General features: G+C 41.9%; 2 protein-coding genes and 1 long non-coding RNA gene across 4 annotated transcripts; 2 read left to right on the plus strand and 1 right to left on the minus strand.

Annotated features, from left to right (window-relative positions):
- Positions 1-6: 6 nt before the first annotated feature.
- Positions 7-2,772, plus strand: igfbp1a (insulin-like growth factor binding protein 1a). The gene is given in 5 exon segments (XM_026148006.2): positions 7-576; positions 735-907; positions 1,218-1,346; positions 1,604-1,711; positions 1,713-2,772. Coding segments are annotated over 5 exon segments (810 nt in total). The 5' UTR covers positions 7-194; the 3' UTR covers positions 1,731-2,772.
- A 509-nt stretch (positions 2,773-3,281) lies between these two features.
- Positions 3,282-27,429, minus strand: igfbp3 (insulin-like growth factor binding protein 3). 2 transcript variants are annotated; one of them, XM_026146984.2, is made up of 4 exons: positions 27,072-27,429; positions 23,715-23,958; positions 20,786-20,905; positions 3,282-8,021 (listed from the first exon to the last, which is right to left on the minus strand). In XM_026146984.2, exons 1-4 carry the CDS (start codon positions 27,427-27,429, stop codon positions 7,850-7,852), a joined length of 894 nt encoding a protein of 297 aa, XP_026002769.1. In that variant the 3' UTR covers positions 3,282-7,849. The 2 variants fall into 2 exon arrangements, with proteins under 2 accessions (XP_026002769.1, XP_026002770.1); XM_026146985.2 differs by having other exon boundaries at positions 23,711-23,958.
- On the plus strand, positions 19,555-24,054 carry LOC145421230 (uncharacterized). The gene is made up of 2 exons (XR_013902544.1): positions 19,555-19,877; positions 23,740-24,054. It is a non-coding gene; the product is annotated as an uncharacterized LOC145421230 (long non-coding RNA).
- Positions 27,430-27,499: the final 70 nt, after the last annotated feature.

Genomic DNA, 27,499 nt, shown 5'->3' on the forward strand with positions numbered 1-27,499 from the left:
AATCATTCATAACGCCGACGCGTCAAAGACTCGCAGAGGAGCCGGCTATAAATACGGCTGCGCGCAACGCACAGTTAGACATTTTCCCAAAATCAAACGAAAGACACAACTGAGGAGCAGGAGGCGACCCGGCTCGTACCTCTGATCATCATCTCTGCCTTGCGCTACATTTCATATTTAGTATCCAGATAACAATGCTGGCCGTGGCTGGATTATACGTAGGACACGTCGTGACGGCGGCTCTGTGCTCCGTGCTGCTCACAGGGACGCTGGGGTCCCCGGTGGTGGGGCCAGAGCCGATTCGCTGCGCCCCGTGTACTCCGGAGAAGCTGAGCCAGTGTCCAGCGGTGGCGCCCGGATGCGCCGAGGTGTTGCGGGAGCCCGGCTGTGGATGCTGCCTCGCCTGCGCTCTGAAAGCAGGGGAGCTGTGCGGGATCTACACGGCGCCGTGCGGCTCCGGGCTGAGGTGCGTGCCGAGACCCGGCGACCCCCGGCCTCTGCACTCCCTCACCCGCGGACAAGCCGTGTGCACGGAGAGCCCTGTGCCCGAGCCCACCCCCGAGCCCCAGACACAAGGTAAGGCCTATCACCTCCACATTCTCCATCAGTGTTTCAGATCATCTCAGCAAACCCTCAACATTGGGATCTTTTACAGTCGCACTCATTCATTCATTCATTCATTCATTCATTCATTCATTCATTCATTCATTCATTCATTCGTGTTTTCTCTCCAGATCAGGAAGAGCCAGAACCGTTGGAGATGGACAACGCAGCCATCATCTCGGACCCCGGCTACAGCCACTATCTCCCCGGTCACGGCAGGCCGTACGACCCGCGGGCTGCCGCCGACGCTCAGGAGAGCATGAAAGCCAAACTCATCGCCATCCGCAAGAAGCTGATAGAGCAGGTACTGACACTGGGTCCGCATTACTGTGCTGAAAATCCTCACTGCGATGTGTTGCTAAAAGTTTCTTTGGGAGGTTTGAGAGACGGCTGGTGCGCCACAAGGGCGCGCTCGTGTGCTGTTTGAAATAATGGAAAATGTGTGCGTGTGTGTGTGTCTGCAGACTTATTGAATTTATTGAAGACTTATTATTACAAGTTTGATATGTAGTTTTATGTCAGCCCACGTGCTTGCTGATAATGAGACGCAGCTGATTATACTTTGTTTGTATCAACTGAGATTAACCCATCTCCATCCTGTGTGTGCTGTGCAGGGGCCCTGTCACCTAGAGCTGCAGACGGCTTTGGAAAAGATTGCCAAATCCCAGCAGAAGTTAGGGGACAAGTTAACCAGATTCTACCTCCCCAACTGTGACAAAAACGGGCTTTACAAACCCAAGCAGGTTGGTACCTTCAGTAAAAGGACTGTGTGTGTGTGTGTGTGTGTGTGTGTGTGTGTGTGTGTGTGTGTGTGTGTGTGTGTGTGTGTGTGTGTGTGTGTGTGTGTGTGAGAGAGAGAGAGAGAGAGAGAGAGAGCTCCCAATACCCTGCTGTAATATAATTGTGGGTGAATGAGAGATTTTGTTGTATGTGTGTGTGTGTGTGTGTACCCAACAAAGGCACTGAATAAGAGGGTTTCTTCTTCCCTTTCTCTGCACAGTGTGAATCCTCGCTGGACGGACAGAGGGGTCGATGCTGGTGTGTGAATTCCTGGAATGGCAAGAGGATTTTAGGTTCGACAGAACTGCCTGCAGGTGCCGAATGCCCTTAAAGAGATCAACCACTGAAGCGGATCGCATGAGAAGAAGAAGAAAAAGAAGACGCAAGCCACTGATGTTTCCTTTATTTTAATATCTGTTTATTTATTGCTCTTGTCCATGGTGGTGTTTAATTCAGGTACACTGTCATTGCGGGACTGTGGGTCCCAACCACCCCGATCCCCTACCCCCCACCTCCTCCTTCTTCAAACACCCATCCCAAAGAGAGAAAATATATTTTTGTTTTTTCTGAAAAGGAGATTTTAATATTAATGTATTTACTCTTCAGCCTTATTTATTTCAATTGTATTGCATTTTATTTGTAATTATTTCATAAGTATTTATATCATCTTGCGTTGCCTTATTGTTATTGTTATATTATAATTATTATTTTTATCTACATGTATAAAGTGTATATATGTATCTTGGCCCTAAGTAGCTCCATTGCTGAGTTGAGCTCGCTCTACCCTTAAGGAGTTGTTTGGAGGTTTGCTTGATGAACCAAGCAAGAACAAAAGCACTGAGTGACCAAATGTCATTTAGAAGTATTTCTGAATGCTGTATCTTTTTAATGTTCCAGTTTGTCCTCGTTTTTGTCTTTGTGTTGTTGCTGTCTTTTTATTATTTTTTGTCAGTGAATGCAAAATTCTCAGTCGGGAACTCCTTAAATACTCAGAAAACGTTCCCCATGATCCCGTGGGGATGCAGATAACATCACAGGCGGCGGCTGCTCACATTCGCCGCCTCTCAGACGGGTATTTCAACATTTACCTACCTCCGATATTTACGTGTCTGTTGTCACCTGTGTAGATGTCATAAAAAAAGATTTGCTACTTTATACATGTTGCCATTCCTCTCTGACCAACAAGAAAAAAAGAGAGAAGAAAAGAGCCCTGCTGTGTGCGCTGGCTCGACTCTAGCCACATGCTGCTGTTGGAGAGAGAATTATTGTTTATGTGAGTCTATTCCAAAGTGACTAACTGCTCACTCGTGTGTATGTACACTTTTGTAATTGAGATATAAGAGAAAGAGAGAAAAAATGGTGATATATTTAATAAAAACATTAACCTCAGCTATGTGCTCTGACATTTCTTTCCCCACAAGCAGGCTTGTTTTGTGCACTGTAAGGTGGAGAAAACATGAGAATAATAATAACAGCTTCATCAGGACATGATTGGCAGAGGCTGTGTCGATGCTCTCCCGGACCACTTTTGCTATATTCAGTGTGTGTTTGTGAGCAGTGTTATCACAGTGATCTAAAGTGGAGGTCCTTTTTCTAACTTTAGCCGGTTCTCTGGGACAAGCAGCTCTGCGCTGCCTTTTGACCTGTTCTCTGTTTGCCTTGGTCGGGCACAGGAATTTGCTTCAACCTCTCATGCCCACTGCCAGCCTGCCTGGCACCACCACATTTATTTTTGTTCTTTACAAATTGAACCTTTGCTTTATCCTTATTGACACATTCCAAGACTGAAGGGAGCCCAACTGCATTCAAAAAACAGGAGCACAAAAAAATAGTGTTCCTGAAATTAAGATGAAGACAAGTCAGAGAAGTGGGGAAAAAGACACAACTGAGGCAGCAGCTTAAAATGTGTTGCATTTTTATTTAAAAAAAAAAAGACATTAAATATTCAAAATCATCTCCTTTCTCAGAGAAAAATAATAGCTGTGTGATTTCTAGTTAGCTATGATAAAAAAAAAATCATTGCATGATAAACTTGAATACATTTACCCGTGAACAGAGAAGAGTCTTACCAGCAAGAAGAAAACAAAAGCAAGAAAGGAAAAGATAAAAGGTGACATTACACAAGTGTGACCCTGGCTCTGCTAACAGACTGGGGCAGGATGGCTGGGTGTGCATGGAGAGAACTGACTTACTGAGAGGTGAGAGGTTCACTGGCCTTAAGAAGCAGTGAACTACGATGAGGATGTATCTGAATGTCTGACTGATGTAGATGTGCACAGAGCTATCCAAAGAGCAACAGAAGGAAAAGGTTGATTTAAAAAAAGAAGAAAACATTCATTAGTGATTATATTCCCCAAAGTACACTGAATCATAGACTTTTGCTGTGCAATTGGTGAGTCACTGGTGTTCATAAGAAGTTTGGATCAGCTTATAGTTCTTTCTTATATAAATAAGGTTTTTTTATTTTTACGTACTGTACATGATGTCTAGTCAGACACAAAGCTGGCCAGGAAATACTAATACTAATACTACTACTACTAATAATAATAATAATAATAATAATAATAATAATAATAATAATAATAATAATAATATATAAAAAGACACACAAATATTAGGGAGGGAATAGCTTAAACATATTTTTATGTGTGTCCTCCCCCTTAACATCAAGTCTTTGAATAGATTGGATATAGCACCAACAGGCTGGTTCTAAGATGTTGCTGTCTGTTAGAGGAAGTTTACAGCCGATGTTTTTTATGCTACCAAGCTACTGGGCAAGCATTCTTTGTCGGCGCTCTCTCCACTTTTCAAGTCTTTACACAGGACGCAGGAGAGCATCAGGGCAGGAAGCTCCTCGAGGAGGACCACACCTCCTCCCTCGGACCCCCTACCACTTGTGTGAATGCATATTTGGTGCCGTGTTCACCTTGTGGAGATTTGTTGGCGTACGATCATACAAGCAAGTTTTTTCAAAGAAACAACAACAACAACAACAACAACCAAAAGAAAAGAGAAAAGAAATAGTTGCATTGAATGGAAAACTTCTAAAGGGGCTGATCTCTAAGTTTGCTGTCAGAAGTCCTGGTGTAGTTTTGTTTCTTTCTTTCTTACATTTTTTTCCTCCTCCTCCATAGGTTAGTATTGTTTTTTGTTGTTGTTGTTTTTCAAACTGTATCACACTCTTTCATCTGACATTACCTAGGAAAGGAATGCAGATGCTGATAGGTCCAATTGTCTTTAACTGCATGCATTGACAAGTAGCAGTGCAGCTAAAGTGCTTTAAGTGCTTGTGCTTGAAGCATGAGGGGCAGCTGGCACCTGTGGCAATGCAAGCCAGTCATACCGGGCTCACCCCGATTAAAAAAAAAAACAACCTACACCAGGTTGCATCACTGACAAGAGAGGAGTACTGGAGGTGGGCAGGGTGCTGGAGAGAGGAAATTAGGCACACGGATTGGACACACCTTCCAACAGTAGGGGTGAAGACAAGAAGGGTTGGATGGGCTAAGTGAGAAGATGTATGACAGAGGGGCTGAAGGCCAAAGGGGGACATGGATGAAGACAAGAACAGCAAGGGCACCAAAAAGAAAGACGAGAAGTTAAACTAGCCAAAGTGATCCCTAAAATTGCAGAGCAGCATGCAAGTGCTTAATACTCCTCTGAAAACATGTCTTTCAGATATCAAACGTGAACCTGTTAGCATGACAGGACACTCTGAAGAGCTTGCGACTTGCTATTGCTGCAGGGACTGGCAGCTGCAGTTACCAAAAAAATATGCAAAATTCCACTAACCATTCCTGCTGTTGCTACATAAGCCATCTTTCCACTGCTCATTCCCATTGTCATTTTCACTTTGGTTGGCTTTTCACATCAACAAAAGAGTTGACCAACCTTCATAAAGTATCATTTTCTTTCTTTTTATGCCAATTTAGTGGATGTGTTTTCAGAAGCTGGTGAAATTCAATTCAATTCAATTCAATTCAATTCAATTCAATAGTTGCAAAACACAACAACAGTCACATCAGGCACTTTATACTCCAAGGTAAAAACCCAACAATAATAAAGGGAAAACCCCCAAAATCAGATGACCCCATATGAGCAAGCACTTGGCAAAAGTGGAAAGGAAAACTCCCTTTTAACAGGAAGAAACCTTGAGCAGAACCAAGCTCGGGAAGGAGCAGCCATCTGCCATGAACACTTGGGGGTGATGGGAGGGAGACAAGACAAAATATATACTGAGTCAGAAAATCTTCCCTCTTACATATTCTGTGATCACTTGACATTAACAGAACAAAAACTGTATTCCAGGAGCTTTATTGCATTGTCTCCTTGGCCAAGCAGCATCTGTAGATATAACGTAATAATAACGTAGCTTTAGCATCCAATAGAACTATAAGTTTACACTCTTAAAATGTGTCCCGAAGAACTGGACTTTCCTTCAAAAGCAGTTTAAGAAGTTTACAGTGCCATGAAAACTTTTTTTTCCCTGATTTTTTTTGTTATTTTGCATTTTAATCACACTTAACAAATTTTAATGTTAGACAGAGATAGCCCTGGTTTTCGAACATGAATGGTCTGTTTAAGGTCACGCCAAAGCATCTTAATCAGACTAGACCTCGACTAGTTCACTCCTAGTCCACTGTTTTCTTGAGCCATGCAGAGGTGGACTTGCTGGGGTGCCCTGAATGTATTGTATTGCTGCATTACCTTACGTGCCCTTCGGGCACATGGCACAAACTGATGGTCGGAAATTCTCATTCAGGATTTTCTAGAAGAGCAGAAATCCCATTACTTTTTTTTAGTATGAATGGCCAAAACAGGAGGTTTTTATCAATATGAAAAGCCGTCAAACTTGTGAAAATACAGTTAAAAATCCAAAACTTCTGTTTGTGCTTGTTTATGGTGAGCAGCAGATCAAACAAGATAAGAATTCTAAATAGCTTCAACGCACATTTTCATTAAGACACTTAGACACTGAGCCACGGCTCTGTGCTACATGCACACATTTCCGCATCTCTGCCATTAAAAGAAACTTTATATATAGGTTATTTTATGTAATATTCAATACTGAACTGCAATTTTTGTCTTTTTTAGAAAAGCAATTTTTTATTCACTGTTTTCCTAAACGCCTTGTTTTTATAGATTTACTATGAGGGAGAATACGCATCAGGTTTAAGGCCTGGAAAAGTTTGAAAACTTTTGTTTTCCACAATGAAAAAAAAAAATTAGGATCACCTTAGCCAGCTCCTAATTTTATAAATTCTGCACTCGGGTTTGCGTCTCCAATATCATCGAAATGCACCCAGATGCAGCTAAGTTTGAACAGCTTTTCCCCTTGCTAAACAAAAACATTATTTGAAAACTGCATTTTGTCTTTCCTTTGGCTATCTGTGTCCAATATTAGAATTCATTTGATGACCTGAAACAATTGGGTATGGCAAATATACAAAAAAAGGAAGAAGAGAAGGAGAAAATACTGTTTCATGGCACTGTATCAGGATCTTTGTGTATACTGTTTTAGTTATAGCTGCTCTCCTCATCAAAGATGCAAGCCTCAAAATTGTCAAGCACGATACTCATAAGGTAGCTTTTCAGTGAAGTATTGCTTTATGCTACTGAAGAAGAGGAAGAGCTGAATCTGAAGAGGAGGTAATGAAAGGCTAGTTTTTAAGGCACTGTGGCTGCATGGACTGCCTCCAATCCCTTTGCCCTGCAGGTTAGTAACAAGGAACTAGAAACAGCAAGGCTGCCCCCCGAGCTGCACTAAAAAGTTAAAGCCCTACCATCTAATATTTTATAATCCTTCACTTAATAATGGACCCTGAGCCAGAGTGCTATGTTTTTTCTGCATTGTTTAATGGAGCAGGGCCTGGGGATGGGCAGTCAGACATCTCTAAACTGAGTTTAGTGACATGCAGTATTTACACAAACAAACACACAAACTCACACGCCACTTGCATGCAGACATGGAGCTGTGCATGCATGTTACACAGCCACACACACACGCAGTTACTAACTGGCAGATGGGCACACAAACACAAACAAACAAACAAACAAACAATGGCGTTGGTTTTTTAAGAGGTGGGGGTGCAGGTCACAGTCACAAACAACTCCTCTTTAAAGTGAGTGGAAAAATCCCTCCTTCCTCTCTCTAAAAGAATAGTGCAGTTGACGGGTCCCCCTCCCCTCCCCAGCTTTCAGCTTAAACCTTTATTTTAAAAAAAGGACAGAGGTGGTTCCCCCTAGCACAGGACAGATAGCTGTGATGGACAGAAGGCTGTGCGCTATCCTTTACCCCTCCCACTCACCTTCCCCTAGTCCCCCCTTCCCTCCCTCCAACAGAAGCAGGACCTGAAATCAGAGGTCCAGAGTTCCTTCAGATGTTTACATAAAACTAAATGCAAGAGCACAGTGGGATCTCGTTCTTTCTCGCCCCCCTCACCCCCTCGCCCATCCCTCCCCCATATTACACCGTCTTCCCCTTTCCATCCACTTTTTGTTCCTCCATCCTCTCATTTGCTCTCCAGGTTGTAGCACTGCTTCTCGCCCCACTGCCTGCCATCGTAGCCGGGGAGAGGCTGCCCATATTTGTCCACGCACCAGCAGTAGCCCCGCCTCCTGCCTTTGGACGGACGGCACTGTAAAAAAAACACGAGGAAGAGAAGACAAAGAAGTTTAGTCTGCCACTTGTTCGATTTCACAGAACCAAAGGTACACCAACCGGTGTCATAAGCAAGATCATCGCTCATCGAGCTTTGACATCCACCTCTAGTTTGGGTGGGGTTAAAAAGGTAGCAGAGGACTTATCCCTCTGAGACACACTGGGAAAACAGATTAGCGTTTCCACGGAGAGGAATTAATGCCTTGACACAGCTTTAACAACACCACCTTCAATGTGCATGCTTGTATTATAATAACACCCCATCGCTCTGTTGGTTTTCAGATCTCAGATGCTTGTCAGCAGGCCAAGTCATGCCTCAGCAGAACTCTCATTAGACAAACCCGTCGATCACGGAGTGGAATGCCCTGCTACCTGAGTTTTTATGTGAGTAAAACATCAGCGATACACAACACACACAATGCAGGGGTTTGCTTTGTGTAAGACAGTAATAAATGCATCATGATTAGAGCAGGAGAGCTTTTGCAGCAGCATTATGTGTGGGCAGCGTGCTGTTGAGTTTGCCCAATTTAGGTGCTGTGGAGGAGTTTACTTTGTGCTACCGGCCACTGGGGGTAAATGATGAAAAAGCAGATTATTTCTGATAGAGAGGCGCTTGGAATGAGGAATGCTCTGAGTGAGTGAGAGTGTAGAGTGTGAAGGTAAACATGGGGTTGCTAAAATATTTGCCAAGGCCAGTTGGAGGGCTGCAAACCAGTGCTGCTATTCTGGGAAGCTGGCAGGCACTCAAAATCATCTGGAGTTAATTATGGCCTGCCCCAGTGCACGGGGCGCATGTGAGTATAAACACACGTTAGCAAATACGCAGCAGCACACAAACAAGAATTGTATGTGCTGCACACATACCCCCACCCCCCCCACCTGCTCCCACACATGTACGCAGTAATATCAGATGTCCCACAGGAGGTTCGGCTTTGTAGAGTGGCAACTTTATGAGGTGCATTTTGGGGGTACACATGGAACAGCACAATCAGTTAAACCAGGTTCAGATCTCAAATTGTCCCACTCCTCTTAGCTCCCATCATCTCCCACCGTGGGAGTGGTGAGAGAGAGGTAAGAAGTCCAGCCACGACCGAGATACGCCTGTCTGCCTCGATGGCAACCGTCGGTAAGTACCGGCAGTCTAGGTGTGTGATCAGAAAGTATGTACTTGTCATGGATCGCTGTGTGGCAAGCAGGAGGAGGACCCAAATGCAAAACTCACAGACACGGGGATGAACTCGAGAAACACAGCTTTAATGCTGGCACGGCAGAACACAGGAAATACAAAACTAAACTGGGGAAAAGTAAACTAACACTCGCAGGTAGACACAGGAAGATCCACACAACAGGGAGGGAGAACGCGACGCCGAACAGAGGAGACGCAGACAGAAATACACAGAGGGTTAACGAGGAAAGTGGGAACACACGGGGAACACAGCTGACACAGATAACCATAACGAGACAGGGCGGGGTGAACATAACACTGACGGGAGACGGGCAGAGTCAAACAGGAAGTACAGAGGTTCAGACAGGAGGAGAGAAAGCACGGGGAAAAAAGACATAACGGGCTGGGGAAACATGGAATAAAACATAAGGAGAGACGAGGGCTCATAAATACACAGAGGGCACACAGGGGGTAAAAGCCACGAAGGGAAAACACTTAGGGAACAACACAACAGGGCAACTCAGGAAACATGGCCTAAATAGGGAACAAAATACAAACATACAAGAAAACTAAGAACACTGGGCCAACATGGCCCAGGACCATGACAGTACTGTAAAGAGCACATGTGTTTTTCTTTGCACACCAACACTTTCTATGTCTTTTCTGCATGAGTTCAAACACTGTTTCACTCAGCCTTTCATACTTAATTTTAATTTTTAACTTTTATTACATTATGCACACCAATCACCCACAGCTCTGTTAGGTCTAAATTATCATTGATGATGACCTGAGAACCTGAATCTCTAATCTCTAAGCCCAACTTTTCTTAAAAAAAAGAAAAAAAAAGACTAAACTAAATGAATGCAGTACCCCATTTAGGGAAAGTGTCAGATTGCATTTTAGTAACATGCTTAAGGTGTTGGCCCGAGCAGTGAAGGAAGTCAGACACAGGTTAAAGTGTTTTAACTTGCCAGTGTATCAGTCAGGGATGTAAAAAACAACAAATTAAAAGCTGAAAATCTGCACTTCAATCTCAAACTGAGTGCTATACTTAGATTTCTAACATCTATCAGTAAACATTGTAAACAAAACTGCAATGTTCCTTGGCACAGGGAGACAGATGGAGTGTGATCAGGTGTCCTTTTTCCAGTGTAATCAAGATTCATGTACAGCCTGAGTGCATGATCAAAGGCAGCTTTATAGAGACAGCAATCTATTAAAATACCTCACTAACAACTAGTGGAGTCTGGAGATAGGTACACGACCACATGTGCCCCTAACATCATCCAGGCATTCTTGTCTGTGAACTCAGTATTTTGGTTGTTATCGTCTTCCTACTCCTGTCCCCTTGGAAAGATGGAAAGGAGAGGAAAAATGTGCATGTGTGCTTATCCCTGTTGCTTGGCTACCTTTTAATTTCTATTCCAGCCTCTGCAGTCCTTTCTTTAGTGCTTCACTCCAAACACACGCATAAGTACAAAACATCCACTAAGCAGTGAATGTCACTACAGATGATGCTGCGCACAGAGCCAATGCTGACCGGTTGAAAAGCTGGAAAGGGAACAACAGCTAAGTTCACCAAGAAGGGAGAACAAAAGTTAACAAAAAGTAGCACAAAAAGAGCAGACAGCAGCTGCAGTGGATGGTTTTCATTGTTTGTTTTTTTTCACCTGATTTCTCTTACTCTCTCTTACTCTCCATGGATGTACTCTCTCTGCTGAATATGTCCATCCCTTCATGACACAGTGTATCTATCTTATGCTGGCTTAGTGCAGCATAACAGCCATGGCACAAAGCTCAGATCATTTCAAACTGGTTTCTTAACATAACGATGAGTTTGCTTTACTCAAACAGCCTCCACAGTCACCCGATCACATGCAGAGTCCAAACCCTGCGCCAGCCTAAATCCCATGCCCTATATTCTGAGCCTCATAGCCCCAAAACTAGCCCTGCCTGGTCCACATGGTTGTCACTAAAAAAAGCAACAAAAAACAAAGCATATTTCATCTACCTTGCAAAGCCATAATGCTACCTTTATGAGGTGTGCATGCATGTGCGTTGTGTGCATGAATGCAAGCTCTTGTAATGCTGATCTTAATAGCTAACAGCAAGGCTGCTGGGCTTCACGCACATTAAAAAGAGCCTGGTCTGACCACTGGATAAACACCAGCTCATAAAATGCAATGTGTTTGTGTGTGTGTGTGTATGGGCGCATGTATATGTATTTATGTAATCAAGCGGGCATCTGTATGTGCTTGCAAGTGCATTTGGGAGTAGCTGCAGGATATTGCTTTTTCTTTAAAAAAGTGTCTAAGTGAAGAGAACTCCAGAATAATTTGTTTGTTTTAGAATATTGGCAACACACAAACTTTAAAATAGAGTCTTAAATATTGCTTCACAAGTTTACAAAGTGGTAGACTGGAAGAAGGGAGATCAATATAAGTAATGACTCGATGTGGTCAAACCATAGAGGGAGAAGAGGGTAAATTTAAAACAGTGTATTTGGACGATTATCTCTAAGAGAAAGATTTCTACATATACACTGCTTAACAAATTTATTAGACCACCACCCAATGTAAGGTTTATTAACATTATTAAAAATTACATATTTAATTTTTGATGTTTCTCTAATGGCTCATCCCCCAGTTTGCACAAGCTCTTTAAAGATGATTAAAAAGTATTTACTAATAAAATATAACTATTGCTGTTTCATGTAATAATAATTTCCAAATGTACTGTTTTACAGTTCAAATTCAATTCAAATGCCAAATTGCTGTTTACTTGCAGCAGAAAATTCATTTTAATGGTAGTCAAGTTTGGGTTTAATTTAATAACTAATTTAACTCAGCTCAGTGATTAAAGTCATGTCTAATTTCAAACACGTTTTTGACATGTATAATTTATAACATCAATAATTTGTTAAGCACTCTATCTGTTAACCATAAACATAACCACCTACTAGCCAATATTTGCACATTAAAGCTTCATTTATTTCTACTTGTGTTAAAGCTACATCGATCTATTTAATATTATTATGATAAACATTGATTATCTTTTAGATACAACAGTGTTACATATAGTGTAATATAGTTAGTGTGACAGAGTCAGCTACATTAACCCTCTGAGATCCAAGTCATCATAGCTGATAATCCTTATCAAGACCCTACTCTGTTTTAGCGAAAAGCAAAAAGGGATATTTTGGGAAAAAAATGTGTAGGTGAATAACATGGATCATTCTGTGTTCTCCTGGTAACCCTTAAGTCTAACTACTTATGTGAATGTTAATTTGACACATACGTACTATGAATCTTAAAATGCCAATGGCACACCCCAATAAGAGCAGGCTCTCGCAGTACAAGATGCTAACCTGATCAAGTGTCTATGGATGCGCTGCTCCACAGTCTGCATCCAGTAACACACAGAATCCTAAAGGAAACACTGCCAACATTCCAGTGACAACCAGGACACCCCCAGAGGTTCTGCCAGCATGTCCTGTCAGAACAGAGCTGAGACATAATATTAGGCAAGTGATTTTAATGTTGCAGCTAATGGATGTATACCTCCCAAAAAACATTCATACATGTTTGTTGGCACATGTAATTGAGTTCAATTAAAGCAAAAATAATAATCGCCATTATTTTTGGTCAGTAACTTTGGAAATATTATAATTTATTGAAAAACAGATATACTTTTTCATGTTAAAAAAATTATATTTACATTACTGTTAATGGTAGAGCACTGTGCATTTACGTTCCCTATCACGAACGACAAGACAGGCATATCTGAGAGCCTAAACAGAGAGCTACTTCAGCAACCCCAACAATGCAAAATATGCAAGAAAGATCTTCCTGCTAAAAGTGGAAGAAACAAACTTGTTTCACCACTTGAGGCAAAAACACATAGCATGGAAAGATAAATAAAAAAATAAATAAATGGCTCAAACCCAGCACTGCCGGAGCGCTTGCTATCTGCATTCCATATGAGAGGAAGAATAAATCGTTTATGGATTACTGATGGAGTTAATGGTGCTGCTTTAAGTAGTTGCTTAAGGCAGGGCTTTAAGCAACTACTTAAAAAGGTGGACCCAAGATACAGCCATATTTTGAATTAGTGTGTGTCAGCATGTCTGGACTGTTTTGTATGTGTCTTCTGTGCCTTTAAGAGTCTCTCCAGGTCCTCCTGATTGGTTGAGCTGTTTTGGGCTGGCTTTGGTCTGGCGGCTGCTGATTGGCCCCTATTATCAACTGGCTGCTTCAAAAAGCCCGTCTCCAGCAGTTGTTCCCCTGGCAGCAACTGGCAGCAGCAGATCTGTCTTCAGCCTCCAAACTTGCAGTGCTTGATCTTGTGTGTATTTTGACAACAACTAGGTTTTTTATATAGTATTGTAAATAGTCGTGTCCATCTGTAAATAGCACTAAAGCAGAAGAGGTGAACTGTCTATATAATTTTGGACGCTTTGTCTTGTTTATGAAGCTAGGGAGTTCGAGGTAGCACTTGTCTTTTGTTTGGTTTTGTTTCATGTAGGGTTGAGGTAGCACTTTTCGGGAATAGCTTGTTTGGTTTGTTATTTTGGCCTTTGTTCACCCTGGAGTTTATCCTTTCAGTTTTGGTGTTATTGGTATAGCAATAAACCTCACCTTTAATGATAAAATGGCTATTGGGTCTGGCTTATGGGACGGGGTGGGGACACCCTTTTGAACCCCTTTGTTGCGCTTCTGTACTCCTAGACCGGGACATAACACAATACTATAGGTAGAAAATAATGTTCACTTTCAGCTTTTTTGTGTGACAAGGTTGGGGAAGAGTTTCAAAGTTTTACTTGTGTGTAACCTATACTTTTACTTAAAATTTCAGAGAAAAACACCACCTATGCTGCTGTTGTGCTTACATATTGACTTACGCTGTATCACTACTGTTACACTACAGGATGCTGCTGCTGACACCTTGTGGCAACTGATTCAGACTTTGATTTAGGTGATTTAGGTCTGTCACTTTGTTTTGTTTGCGCTATTAAATATTGGTTCTCACGAGCCGCAATCACCAATAAAAGATTAGGTATTTACTTTTAGCATCAGAAATATCATCATCACACATTTCCTTTACTTTGCCACCAAACTGAATACATTTCAAACATTTATCTGAAATATGAAAATAAATGGAAATTCCTCTGACAAGAATATGAATAACACCTTTCAGGACTTTACAGAGTTGCCTAATTTGCAGCATGAAAAAGGGATTTTTTTATTTATTGAAAATGTTAATATGCTCAAGTAAAACTACTGAGAAGTACAGTTTAGTTATCGGCATCTAAATTTAGGTACTGTGTTGGCATCAATAATAAAAATATTCCCCTGCTCTGCGTATTATGCATGAGACACTGGAAAAAGGGGCTTATATTTCAAAGTGAAGAAGAAAGAGAGATGGATTATAAATCTAGGGAGGGAAGAGAACTAGAGAGAGACAGGGTGAAAATAGCTGTCTGGATCCCCAAAGGTTGGCCAGTTATTATAAAGCCATTGTGGTTGGTGTGTACATTTCCACAGATCCTTCTGAGTCACGCTCAATAAGTCAACCCTTATGGGCCTGGCAGTGTCAGGACCTAGTGAATGAGGACGCAGAAGGGTACACAGGCACCTGGCTCAAATCCTTAACCCACAGCCTCCTCCTCCTGCTCCTCTTCCTCTTGACACACACTCAAAACTCTAAAAGAGTACACACAGAGACACACACTGTCGTTCCATTCACAACCCTCTGCAGGGTGATTCCTGTCCAAACAAGGAAGGAAAAGCCAGGTGGGTGGAAGGGCAGGATGGACGGAATGATGGAGCGGGCAAGCAGAACAAAAGATGTGTGGATGACCGTAGGCACGGCACAATGGGGGTAATGATGGGTGGTGAAATGATGAATTAAAGAGAGAGTGAGATTTTGAGGGATGTAATGAGTGGTCAGTGTTGGGAATGCCTGGCCTGAATGGGGATACTGAGCCAATTCATATAACTCCAGCTAAAAATAGGTTCCTCCTTGCAGTTTTTTGCTAATGGCACGTACCTTTCTTATATGAAAATAACACAACTATAGGGTTGATACGTGAGCATGGGTATGCCAAAGAGGTAAGATGGAAGCCTAACCTTAACCCTGACCCCACCCTTAAACCAGTCACCTGTGACTGGGTGAATGTTAAGAGGTCAAGGCTACTGCTTCCACTCTCCTCACTGGCTACATTGCTGCACCATTTTGCATTTAAATAGAAAAGTACAGCAACAGAGGTTGAATGAAGCTTGAATGATTAACGCAACTTGAAGTGTTTCCGACACATAGATTTTTTATTGGAGGAATAAATTAATTATGACTTATTTCAGCATTTATTTCATTTTCATTCTATTGCTCTTATTTTTGAAAGTTCAGGTGCTGTTAACCCCCTATCTCTAGTCCTTCCCCTAACACTAGTCTGACTAGTGCTGTGATGGACCTCAGTGTCATTTAGCTAAAATCCAGACACTTAAACCCCATAGCTGCAGAATGCAACTGGGACAGTGATTCTTCTTCTGCTCTAGAAAAATGGAATTAGCTATACAGCGACTCTTACTAGAATCTGTCTCGGATAGTGAAACAGTCCATGTGCCACGCAAGCAAACTCACCAGGGCTGCAGTAGAGCCACGACTAACCTTGCTACCTACAGTTCATTATAGTGGAGTTGGAGTCATTCCAGGATGGGAGGAACTGACTTGAGAGGGAGTATATGCACTTATATGGACAGTCCATAGGAGCTAAATAGTCTAATACTTTTTCTTTTTCCAAAATATGATTAAATAAAAATAGGAACCACTTTGAAAGTGTTGTTTTCCAAATTACCACTAACTTGACAGTGGAACAAGCTGAACCATAGCAAACCTAACCAATGGTGTAAAATAATGTTAAACTGTTGAGACAAAAGTAGTTCAATGTACATTATTCAGTTGGTAACTGAGTCAGCTTTGGGTTTACATACATGTCTGCGAGTCAGAACCCTGCCTTCTAGAGACTTGAGTCCAGGTGGGGGTATTGCACGCAGCAGAATAACTCATTCAGCTCAAATAGCATGCGACAACTTGTCTGAACATTTGTTTATCTATAATGACATTGCTGTATGAGCTCTGAGCCACACTCACCCTTTTGCACATGTTCCACAAGTTGCCTATGGATTCATGACAATTCAAACCCTAACCCTAACTATAACCTAACTTATTTTATTTAAGAAAATGTTCTTCTCAAGTCTTGGCTAACAGTGAAAAAAGAAAATAACTATTCAAACTGATCCTAAAAACTGTTTACATTTTTTTTTTTCAAAAACCATATATTTCTCAAAAATATAGGGTTGGGGTTAAAGTTAGGGTCGTCACTGGGTTACCTGTTTAAAACTCCAGCAACACTTGCAGGATACATAACAACCTTTTTGTTTGACTCGTGCAACAATGTTTGACCAAACGCATGTGTCTTTAGGGTCAGCTTTGACAGCTTCACAATTTGTTGTCTTGGAAGTAAGTTATGGTGTGCCAGAAGCGTCTACTTTGTTTTGACAAATGCATTAAGCCATATTCATAGCCACGCATTGTTTTCATAAATGTCTTCATTTACATACTCCTATAGCTATGCAGGGAGAAGGATGATGGAATGGAATGAAAACTGCATTCAGTCCTCTAAAAATCTAACAGCAGACCGCAATGAAGGTGGACACATTACAAATCCTATTTTATTATAAATGTCTCTGGAAGAGAAAAGGGATGGCAAACATCCACTTTCTGTCACTTATCCATGGCAGGCACTTAGGCTCTGAGGCATTCCCAAACCAGCCCAGAGGCACTCTCTCTCTAGTGTATCCTGGTTTAGTCCTGAGATCAGCCCACACATTGATATGCCCAAAACACCTAACTAAGCAGGCAACCAGCAGGCATCCTATTCAGATGCCTAGACCAGCTCTTCCAATGTGGAAGGATCCCTTCTGAATCACAAAGCTCCTCAACCTGCCTCTATTGTAGAGTCGGAACAAGAAACTTATTTCCTGCCCTGACTGGAAATGAGCTCCTCGCACACAGCTCTTGATCATAGACACCACACCATCCTTCCATCATAAAGGATGGCAGGGTACCCATGAAGATGACCCTGAGATATGAACTCCTCCATTGGGGGCAAGTATGAATGCCGCCATTTCCCCATTGAGAGCCATAGCCTCAGACTTGGAGGTGCTAATTCTCACCAAAGCCGCTTCACGCTTTGTTGCAAACCACCCCACTGCCACTGTGACCTGGAGGTTACTGTTTGATGACAGAACCACATCGTCTGCAAAAAGCAGAGAGTAGATCCTGAGGCCACGTCTACAGTAGCCTGGATGAATTTGAAAACGGTGTTTTTGTCTGCACTATCATTTTCAGTCGCTTTCACAGAGTTGTGCGTCCACATTGAAAAGGTCGAAAACACTTACACGCCAGTACTGCGCATGCGTGAAACGCAAGACGATTCGACCTTTTTTTTAAATGGACTGACAATGAGGTGGAGTTGTTGCTGTGAGTAACACAAAAGTGCAAAGTTGCAAAAGCGAGTGAGAATTAAAGAATTTGAAGAAAAGCTATCTGGAGCATGTACAGACTGATATTAATCTTTAATAGATTGAGAGCAAACAAAACAACTGCTGTTTAATGCCTCCACTATCTTAGTTTAATTGGTCACACGACTGCATCACATGACTAAAATGTGTCATCGTTTTCAAAAAGGCTCCAGGTTCACTGTCCACACTGTTCGCTGTCCACGCTGTGTCCACACTGTGATGCCAAAGTATCCGCTTTGGAGGGCGTTTTCAAAACGCCGCCTCAGTGTGGACGAAGGCCAAAACAAAGAGAAAAAGATGTGTTTTCAAATGAAAACGTATTAGTGTGGACATGGCCTGAGACCACCACCATTTCTTGACCGCACTTTGACTGAACCAACAAATTCTATCCAAAAAAAAAAAAAAAAAATGCAAATAGAAATAGTGGCAAAGGGCAAAGTCCAGCTTCAGGCCACTACAAAAAAAGTTATCACATTTTAACAATGACCCCTGCTGATGCAATACAGCTTATGGATGCCTATGGATGGCCACCACAGTACCATGACAGGATCTTCACCTGGGTATGCCATCATAGTGGGAAGGATCTGGACAGGAAAAGAGCCTTCATTACAGTAGACAAGTCATATTTTTTAAACTTCCAGTCTTTTTATGGCCCACAATTTTAGTTTTAGTTTTAGAAGTTAATTAACTACCAGCAAGCTCCGGGAAAATGCTGTTAAATTACTAGTTTTATTACATGCCGTTCTCTACTCCCCAACTCTAATTAAAACCTTTCACAGTCAATGGCTCAACAACAAACATGCCAGCATAATCCCAGAAAGATACATTCTGCAACAACTGAGCAAATTACACGGAGAGTTCAGCAGAAATATAAGCTATATAAGCTATCAAGTGGTTATTTAATTGATTTTTTTTTTGTCTTTGGCCATTAAAAATGTCACTGTTAGAATTAACTGTTACTGAAATGAGTCAAATCCATGCCCGCCCACATGCAGTGACTTTGAAAAAATCTTTAAGGCCCATTTCCTGATTTCAATGAGAAAAGCAGTTACACTTAGCACATAAAACGGTTTGAGCTCCTGCCTTTCAAAAAAAAAGTCCCTAAGCTGAATACAGGACTTTCTGGTTTCCCTGAAACTACCAGGAAGAGGTCTTGTATTATCAACTGTCGGACGTGATAGTACTTTAAGCAAAAGTTGTGGAAAAAAAAACTCTTGTCATAAAAAAACTGCAACTGAAATTCAACATCTATTAAATCGCTTTTGTCTGCTGTTGTACTTAAAAAAAAAATCAAATGACAATTATATGTGGCCTTTAAGGGCTTTTCATCTTAAGCTGCAGATACGGACACGCAGCATGCACTATTCAGATTTAGATAAACACACAGTTATTTACTGGAACTTCAGAAACATAGACACAATTGGAATAGTATAACTTCTGTTCTCCTTTTTCACTTCTGTGAATCTGTGTGTGAAAATGTTATTTAATCCATCATCAGCGTCTTCCTGACAAGCACTTCAAAAGTGCTGTAACGCAATTAAGGATGCAAAACGCTGACTTAAAGTTCTTAATTTTAGTTCCCCCTGAGCCATCATCGCTAAAAGTTAAATAAAAAGCTACATTTCTACAGCATTTCATATTTGAGGGGATATACTCATACAGAGGTACAGAACCTGCATATTAGGTATAAAGTTATGCTACTTTTTTCTCTGTTTAGTCCTTCCCCCCAACCTCATCCCTCCCACCTCCTTTCCCTGCTCCCTTCTTTTCAAAGTATTGTCACCCTAGACGGTTCACACGGTCTCCTCTTCACCATGTTTCCGGTCATAAATCTCTACAACACACCGTGAAGGCACATCCCCTGAGACGGATTTAACACAACACTCCGCACCCCACTGGTGCTCTGAGAAAAGGGCGACAGGAGCTGGCACACTGCCACACACACATTTGCAAACACTCCAACCAGAACTGACACTTTCCCGGTAGATATTTTGTTGAAGGAATCCAGGAAATGAGCAAGGTAGAGGCTGACTTTAATGAAAGTAGCAATGAAACTACTGTGGAGAGACCGTGGGGAAAGAGTGAGGTAAGAATTTAGAAGACAATTCTTTCTTTTTTTTTTCTGTGTGTGTGTTATGGCTTGAGTTGGACTCTGACTCATGGTGCTTGTAGGGGGTTTTCGGTGACTCATGCTTTTCTCAGAATGGGCCTGTGGAATCCCTCCGATAAGACTCCCCACCCCAGGAAATTGGATAGTGGTATTTGTCACATTGTGTGTCTCACTAATGGCCCACAAGCCCTCCTCTTCATCCACCACCTTCCGCCGTCTTATCCCTTTTTCCCTCAGGTCACAGCACATGTCACCCACCTACAGTGCTCTGCCAAATGTCAGCTTCTTTGCTCCCCCCTGCCATCTTTCAAATGAGTAGCCTATGGGTGGCCCCAGTCTGCACTACGAACGTGAAAAACTAAACCAGTGACAGCCTGTTTGTTTTTTTACCTCGCCAACAGCACCCCACACCTACTCTCCCACACCAAACTACTGCCATCAAACAAGCGCCATACATATACTCCCCTGCTGCCACATCTACCATGCCACACACACTCCTGGACCACATTCTTACATCCCTACCCCCCATACTCTCCCACACCACACACCCACAAACACACCTGACCGACTTCATTTCCTGTGAGGCATGAGTCAGACGGCTGGAGTGCATTTACTGGAGTAATACATGGTTATTAGCCATTCTGATAATATAGTGTTGATGTGGCTGTCAAGGCAACCTGGGCTGCAAAAAAGGGGGATTGTGTAAGTGTGGGTGGTTGGGATGAGTCTTTGAGGATTCTTTGGAAGTGTTCAGGCATGCGGTGGGTCTATTTGTATGTCCGCAGGTGTGTGTGTGTGTGTGGGTGTGTGTGTGTGTGTGTTTGAGGGACAGAGACGAGGTATAAAGAAACAACAGAGATAAAACAGCAGGGAGAACCAGTCACCTGCTTTTTCTTGTAGAAACCCTTTCTGTCACAGTTGGGTATGCGGAAGCCTCTCGGGTTAAGCACGTTGCTGATTTTAAGGCTGTTAAGGATGCTCTCCATCTCCCGCCGACATGGCCCCTAGCAACATAGCAAACAAAAGCATTAATATTAGGCCGCCATCCTTACACATTCACAAACAGGAAGAACACCGGGCACAGCCATGCAAGTTCAAAAGTTTGTGGTGAACATCAAAGCCTATAAAAGGTACCGTGTTGAACCTTTAATGTTTTATCCTACTAATCGGCTCCAAAGCTAAACGTATCATATCAATTCTGATGTAATCCATTATTCTTATACTTATTCTTATAATATGTTTAACATGCCATTGAGCTTCTGGATTTTTCCTGCAGTTTTAAATAAAGTTCTGTAAGTTTGAGCAACCTATGCTGAGCCCGTGTCGAAGTGCAGAAGCAAACACACTGTAAGGTCCAGGTTGAAGAGGTTAAATCCCAAAATGAGATAGTCACTTTGTGAAAAAGTGGTACCTTCTGTTACAAAATGTTTGTAATCAAAACTACTGGTGTTTAAACAATAGTAGATAACATAAAAGTACCCTGTGGATTTTTGGACCACAAATTGCACCGTATAGCTCCGCTATAATGAGAGATTTGCCATATTGTTTGTATTTTGTTTCTTTCCTGCACATGAAAGAAGCTACACATTCATACCACCTACCATGGCTTGACAGTATGCATTTATGCGATCATAGTTGGGCCACAGTGGAATGTTGACCTACTTTATCTATGAGACAAACTGGCTAATGCACAGTTTGCTTCTTTATAGATTATAGATCTTTATAGAGAGCTTTCTTTTGTTAATTCAACACTAAATAGTGTCAGAACTTGGTATAGTTTGTTGAAACCTGGGTTGCAAATATTCCTCAACAACGTGCAAACACATATCATCATTTACATTTCACTGCTTCAAATGGTGCCGCAGCATCGTGGCATATCAGCAAGCATAATACATGTCTTGATTGCAGCTATTGATTTGAACTCTCTTCTATTTTCACTGCTAATGGCATTTCTTCAGAATAACTTATCCAGACTTAATGTTGTTAAAAAATATAATAAAGTTGGTGAGTTAATTAGCTAGCAAAAAAGTTCTGTTGTTTGAAACACGGTGAAGAGTTCTGCTCTGCATTTCCCTCTCATTTTCTGGAATATTATATAAAGAGTTTTAAGCCTTGAACCAAGCTGATTAGCTATAGGCTAAATCATAATCATAAAAAGACTTCTTCTGGAAAAAAATAATAATAAAAGAAATGGAGGGAGGGGCAACGCCACAAGACTGTACATATTTACTTTTAATGGTAAAGAAAATAATGTATTGCAAATCCCTGATTCCACAGTGATCGACTTCCAACCTTTTTCTCAAATGTAATGTCTCAAAAATATTTGTTATCAGTGCCATATAATAATAGCTTTGCATACATATTGTAGTTTGTATTGTACGTGTGTATAAAAGTGACCTGAAGTTTGCCAGTTTAAATATTTGTGGTTGCAATCGCCTTCACAAATCAGAAACATCTCTGTTTCAGTTTACAATTATAGTTATTTTCCATGACATCATGAATAAAATGCTTTTGTATTAAATCAAGGTGGATATCATGCTGAATTTCTACATTGTGTCATAATGTAATAGCTCACAGTAAGTCTGCTTTTATGGTTACAGAATTATGGTTCATAATGAAAATCTCTGTGGAGAATATAAATGGGATTTTTATTACGGACTGTTACACTCTATGACTAGGCTGCTTTCCCAGAATATATAATTTTTATGATGCACAGTTTTAATAAAAAGTACTTATAAATAATGCAGCTGACCAACTACTGTTACTTTTGAGTTCAAAAATCAATATTAGTCTTAATGTACAATAATTATTGCAGTGAAAAGAGCTAGGACAGATGAAAAGCTAGCTAAAAACCTAGCAAGCTAACAACCTCCTAACAACTCTCAGTTGCAGACTTTTCAAGTAGCAACTTACTTTCATTTCTGTAATTGGTTGTTTTTGTTTTGGTTGCAGTTGTTTTCCCCCATAGTGCTACAAAATGGCTAAAGAGCTCATTTTAATTGGCTAGCAAAAAATAAATAAATTCTGCTAAGACTGTGACACTAGTCTTTCGTCTCATCTTGGGATTTGTGCCATTACTGGGATGGGCAGTGTGCAAGGCAGTGTTGTTAGAAAGCAGGTGTGCAGTAGTCCTTTTGGTAAACACTTTTTATTTGACAGCAAATAAAAATGGCCATAAGCATTTGGATTGCTGATTCAGCAATCCACATGATGCAAAAAAGTGACACAAAATAACAAATTTTTCAGATCTGAACTGCTCGTGTAATGTATATCCACAATGAAAGTGTTGTGTTTGGGGAAAATTCGTCTGAGGAAAAATAGTGTTACTTTACTATTTACTATTACTGTACAGATGCACATTATGAGCTATGGTCAAAATTGTTACAGTGGCCTCATTACTCAAATCTGTTTAATCAGATTCAAAACATCTGAAATATCAAACTTGGTTAGAAAAAATAAATGCCGCAAATTTGTCCAGCAAAATTACGAGGTCATAATTTAAACTACTATTAACGCATGATATAGTCAGACAGATTTTACATGTCTGGTGTGTAAAGGCCTAAATACTGAGGCCTAGGTTTGAAGCTTCCCTGAGGGCATTTACTGTGTCTTCTCCCTGGTCCTTCTCCCAGCATTCCTGTCTTCTGTCCACTAGCTTATTAAAGTCAGGCTAAAATGCCCCCAAAACAATACATACAAAGAAAGGCATGGGCATTTTATATATTTAGTGAGATTCCAGGTATTTTTTTTTCCAAAACAGCAATAATCTCATAGTTTTAACAGAAATCTCATTGCCTGGTGTGACTTACATACTCATTCTCCCTCTTGCTCTCCACAGAGAAGTTGTGCACATCCGTATTGGCGCCTCCTGATAATGATTCCACCTTGTAGCTCTGGGTCTTCCTGTTCTCACCCCTCTGAATTAATATGTTGTGCAAAGGAGGCCTGGTGTCCATCGAGCCCCTACTATGTCCATCCTTCACAGTTCCCACGCCAGGCAGCACTGGAATTGTCTGGGTGACATTGACAGAGTCTTCGACCTGATTTCCAGCATTTTCTACATGGAAAGTGCAAAGAAAAGTTCTCAATTTAACAATTTTATGGTTTCATACATATAAATTGGTGCTTAATGAAGACAAATAGTGACATTTAATGGTTGATTCTCTGTCTTGATTCTTGTAAAAATTTTACAACCCTCAAGTCAGTTTAAAAACTTGTCATATCTGGATTAAATTAAGAAAAGACACCAGAGATTGTTAGGTGTTAAGTTGTCTAAATGTAAAGAAGAAGCTTTTGGAAATCTGAGTCAGCCTAGTCCTCTCTCCCCAACCGGTCATGGCAGATCGTTGCCCCTCCCTGAGCCTGATTCTGTCGGAGGTTTCTTCCTGTTAAAAGGGAGTTTTTCCTTCCTACTGTCGCCAAAGTGCTTGCTCATATGGGGTCATATGATTGTAGGTTTTTTTTCTGTACATACAATAATCTGTATGTATTGTTGTAGGGTTAACCTTACAATATAAAGCGCCTTGACGTGACTGTAGTTGTGATTTGGCGCTGTATAAATGAAACTGAATTGAAAGTGTATTTAGGTTTGTTTGATATGGACATAAAATTGCCATTTCTTTTTTTCATTAATATTTAATGGAAACATCTTCCTATTATCTCTTTTCTGAAGCACAAGTGGAGCTTAAGCTGCGACCTCAGAATCAAAAGCCAACATGTCATCGCTGTTCTGTTTTGTATAGAAATTGCCATATTACAAAATGACTGCAAAATGCTCGCTTGTGCTCATTCAATCCAGCAGGAAATTCTTGACTGTGTATGAGGACCCTGTTAAAAGCAGACAAAATAAAGTTAGCTCATTGCCTTGTGGGATGTTTGGAGCCAGAATTGAAGCCAAGTAATAAACAGAAACATGACAATTTCATATCCACAAATTTCCACAGTATGCAGGCCAAGAGATAGAGTCACAAGGAGGAACTGAGCGTAAACAAGACCTTTTAAGGACCTTTAGAAGAAACGGTTGTATATATGTTTATGTGTGCATATATAAGGTGGGGAGAAGGCTGGGACAGGTATATTAATAGCCAGTGGTGTTGGCAAAGATTCCTGTCAAATCGTTAAACACAGCAAAGCAGGGACCATCTGTCTGAGAAGAAGAGGGGGGCTTCAGATGTTCCTCACTGAAATAGGAGAGGACCAAACTACCACCCATGTGCCACCCGGTCGACCACACCACCGCAAGGCCACAGTGGAAGGAGCTTACTGATCTCAGAGACGACGTCCTGGAGAGGCAGAGGGATGATGGGAACACACATGCAACGACTCACACACACACACACACATACACACCCAAACACAGTTTAAAACTGTTAACTCAAAGCAGATTTTGTGTTTAAGAGCTGTGGTGAGGGCGGCGGACGGGCATGTAGGGGTGTAGCTCGTGTGGGCAGGCAGGCTAGCAGCCCACCCTTTCTCTGTGACCACCTGATCAGTTAGTGATGCGGTGGAGCTCCACAGTCTCCCAGGCTCACGAGAACTGAGAACAACAACTTGGATGTCAACAACAGCGTGTGCTGCAATAGAGCAGAATCTGAAAGTGCCTTTCAACCTGAGGCACCCTCCACATGTTTTGCCCCAAACTTTTCAATAACAGCCATATATGTCCACAAGCAGGGACAAAAGAATTATGCCCTGTTTTAGATTTCTGCAAGCATTCCTTTTTATTGTCAATATAAACTTTTTTATAACCCTTCTAGGAAGTCTGGGGTGTTTTAGATTGACACATTACGCAATTTGTTTGTATAATAGCACAGGGGTAAACAGCACAAACTGCGGTGAGGAGGAGAGCTTGTTAATGTCTGGGAGGAGATCCTGTGCTGAATCTGGGGACATGGCTGTGGAAACCGCTGAGCTGCATCAACACACTCTGACCAACAGGGGCACTTGGGGTCATTTTCTTCCTCTCCGCCTCCTTTTCTGGATCTCTTCTCCAGTTGTGCAGATGGAGAAGGAAACAGATCAATACCCATGTCAATACTGTTACTGGTAGTTCTTATTTTAGGTGGATCTGGAAGCTGGAAAGTAAGTGAAAGAATGAGAACTTTGTATTTGTGTGTGTGTGTGTGTGTGTGTGTGTGTGTGTGTGTGTGTGTGTGTGTGTGTGTGTGTGTGTGTGTGTGTGTGTGTGTGTTTATGTTTGTATGACACTGTCACTGCTGAGTGCTTGTACACCACGCATTAGTGTGGCCAAACCAAACAACCAGGAAAAAGAAAACACACACATGGGCTCTTGGGTGCCTGACGTCAGTTGTGTGCCCAGACGCACAACCATGTGTATTCACATGTAGGTGACATGTGTGCCATTTGACTAGTGTGAGCAGCAGCCATACATTTAAATAAAAGACCAGGCATAGGATGGCTCTCAGTGTGACAGTTAAGAAATCTAGCATTGGTATTCAATGCTAATTGGCTGTGATTGTGTGTTTGAATACTTGCGTTGGGAATTTCATCCCTGTTTTGTCAGACAGAGGTATCAAACATAAGGCCCGGAGGCCAATTCGGCCCTTTGGATACCTTTGGAGAATGTGAAGGACATACATTTTGGACTTTTAACTGTATTTTCACAAGTTTTACAGCTTTTCCTATTTATGAAGACCTTTGTCACATCCAGTTATACTAAATCAAAATAGTTAAATTATACATATCTGTATTTTACACATTTACTACTTACAGTTTGACCCCATAGTTATGACAGATATTTTCCATTTACTACAGAGGCATGTAGAAAAAATGAGTGAGGGGAATTTCACTGGTCCAGCCCACATAAGATCAAAGTGGGCTGTATTGGCCCTAGATATAAAATGACATTGACAGCTGTGATCTAGGCTGTCTGCACCAGGGAAGCACATACTGTGCACATCCATGCTGTGTCCAAGAATCCATTAGCTTTAACATAAGGGCTTCACAGCACTATAAATGCCTCACATTTAACCCAGGAGGGAACTGTTGGACTTGGTCAGCGAAGAACAGCACCCTAATGGGCAGGGCGCCTGTCAAAGTCAATGCATAATAGCATTCAGGGGCGCACACAAACATACCCACACAAACACGCACACACGGGCAACAAGGTGTCAGAGAATCATTAAAAAAAGAAAAGAAAAGACTTCCCACCTTCTTTTTGCGGTGGCATGAGAACGCTGTTCAGTTTTTTGGGACTCGAACACACTCCCCGTCCCTCCAGGAGAGCCTGCAGGGGTCTGCTCTCCCCGGGCTGGTGCCGACAGGTCAAGCCGGAGCCGCAGCGCCCCGTGTACACTCCACACGGTTGTCCCTCTCCGAGGGCGCACGTCATGCAGCAGCCGCAGCCGGGCTCCTTCACCCGCTCCACACAGTCTTTCGGCAGCGGCTTGCACTGCAGGAGCGCGCCGGCGTCGCAAGGCTCACATCGAACCACGGGGCCCACAGTGCCGGCGAGCCGGGCGAATGCAGCCAGCGCGGCAACCAGACAAAGCACACAGACATCGGGCATTCTACCGATTAAGCTGGTCACAAAGGGACAGTATGTGAGTTGTCACGTAGGCTTAAGGGGACTCTCTGTG

Source organism: Astatotilapia calliptera, chromosome 17 (genome assembly GCF_964374335.1).
Source record: "Astatotilapia calliptera chromosome 17, fAstCal68.1, whole genome shotgun sequence".
Lineage (NCBI taxonomy): Eukaryota > Metazoa > Chordata > Actinopteri > Cichliformes > Cichlidae > Astatotilapia > Astatotilapia calliptera.

Excerpts from the sequence above, each read along its gene's own strand:
- igfbp3 (XM_026146984.2), bottom strand. The coding sequence starts at position 27,429 with ATGCCCGATGTCTGTGTGCTTTGTCTGGTTGCCGCGCTGGCTGCATTC. Across the intron at positions 20,906-23,714 it reads GAGAGCAAGAGGGAGAATGA|GGGCCATGTCGGCGGGAGAT; the intron begins GTATGTAAGTCA and ends CTATGTTGCTAG. Across the intron at positions 8,022-20,785 it reads GTTTCTACAAGAAAAAGCAG|TGCCGTCCGTCCAAAGGCAG; the intron begins GTGACTGGTTCT and ends TTTTTTTTACAG.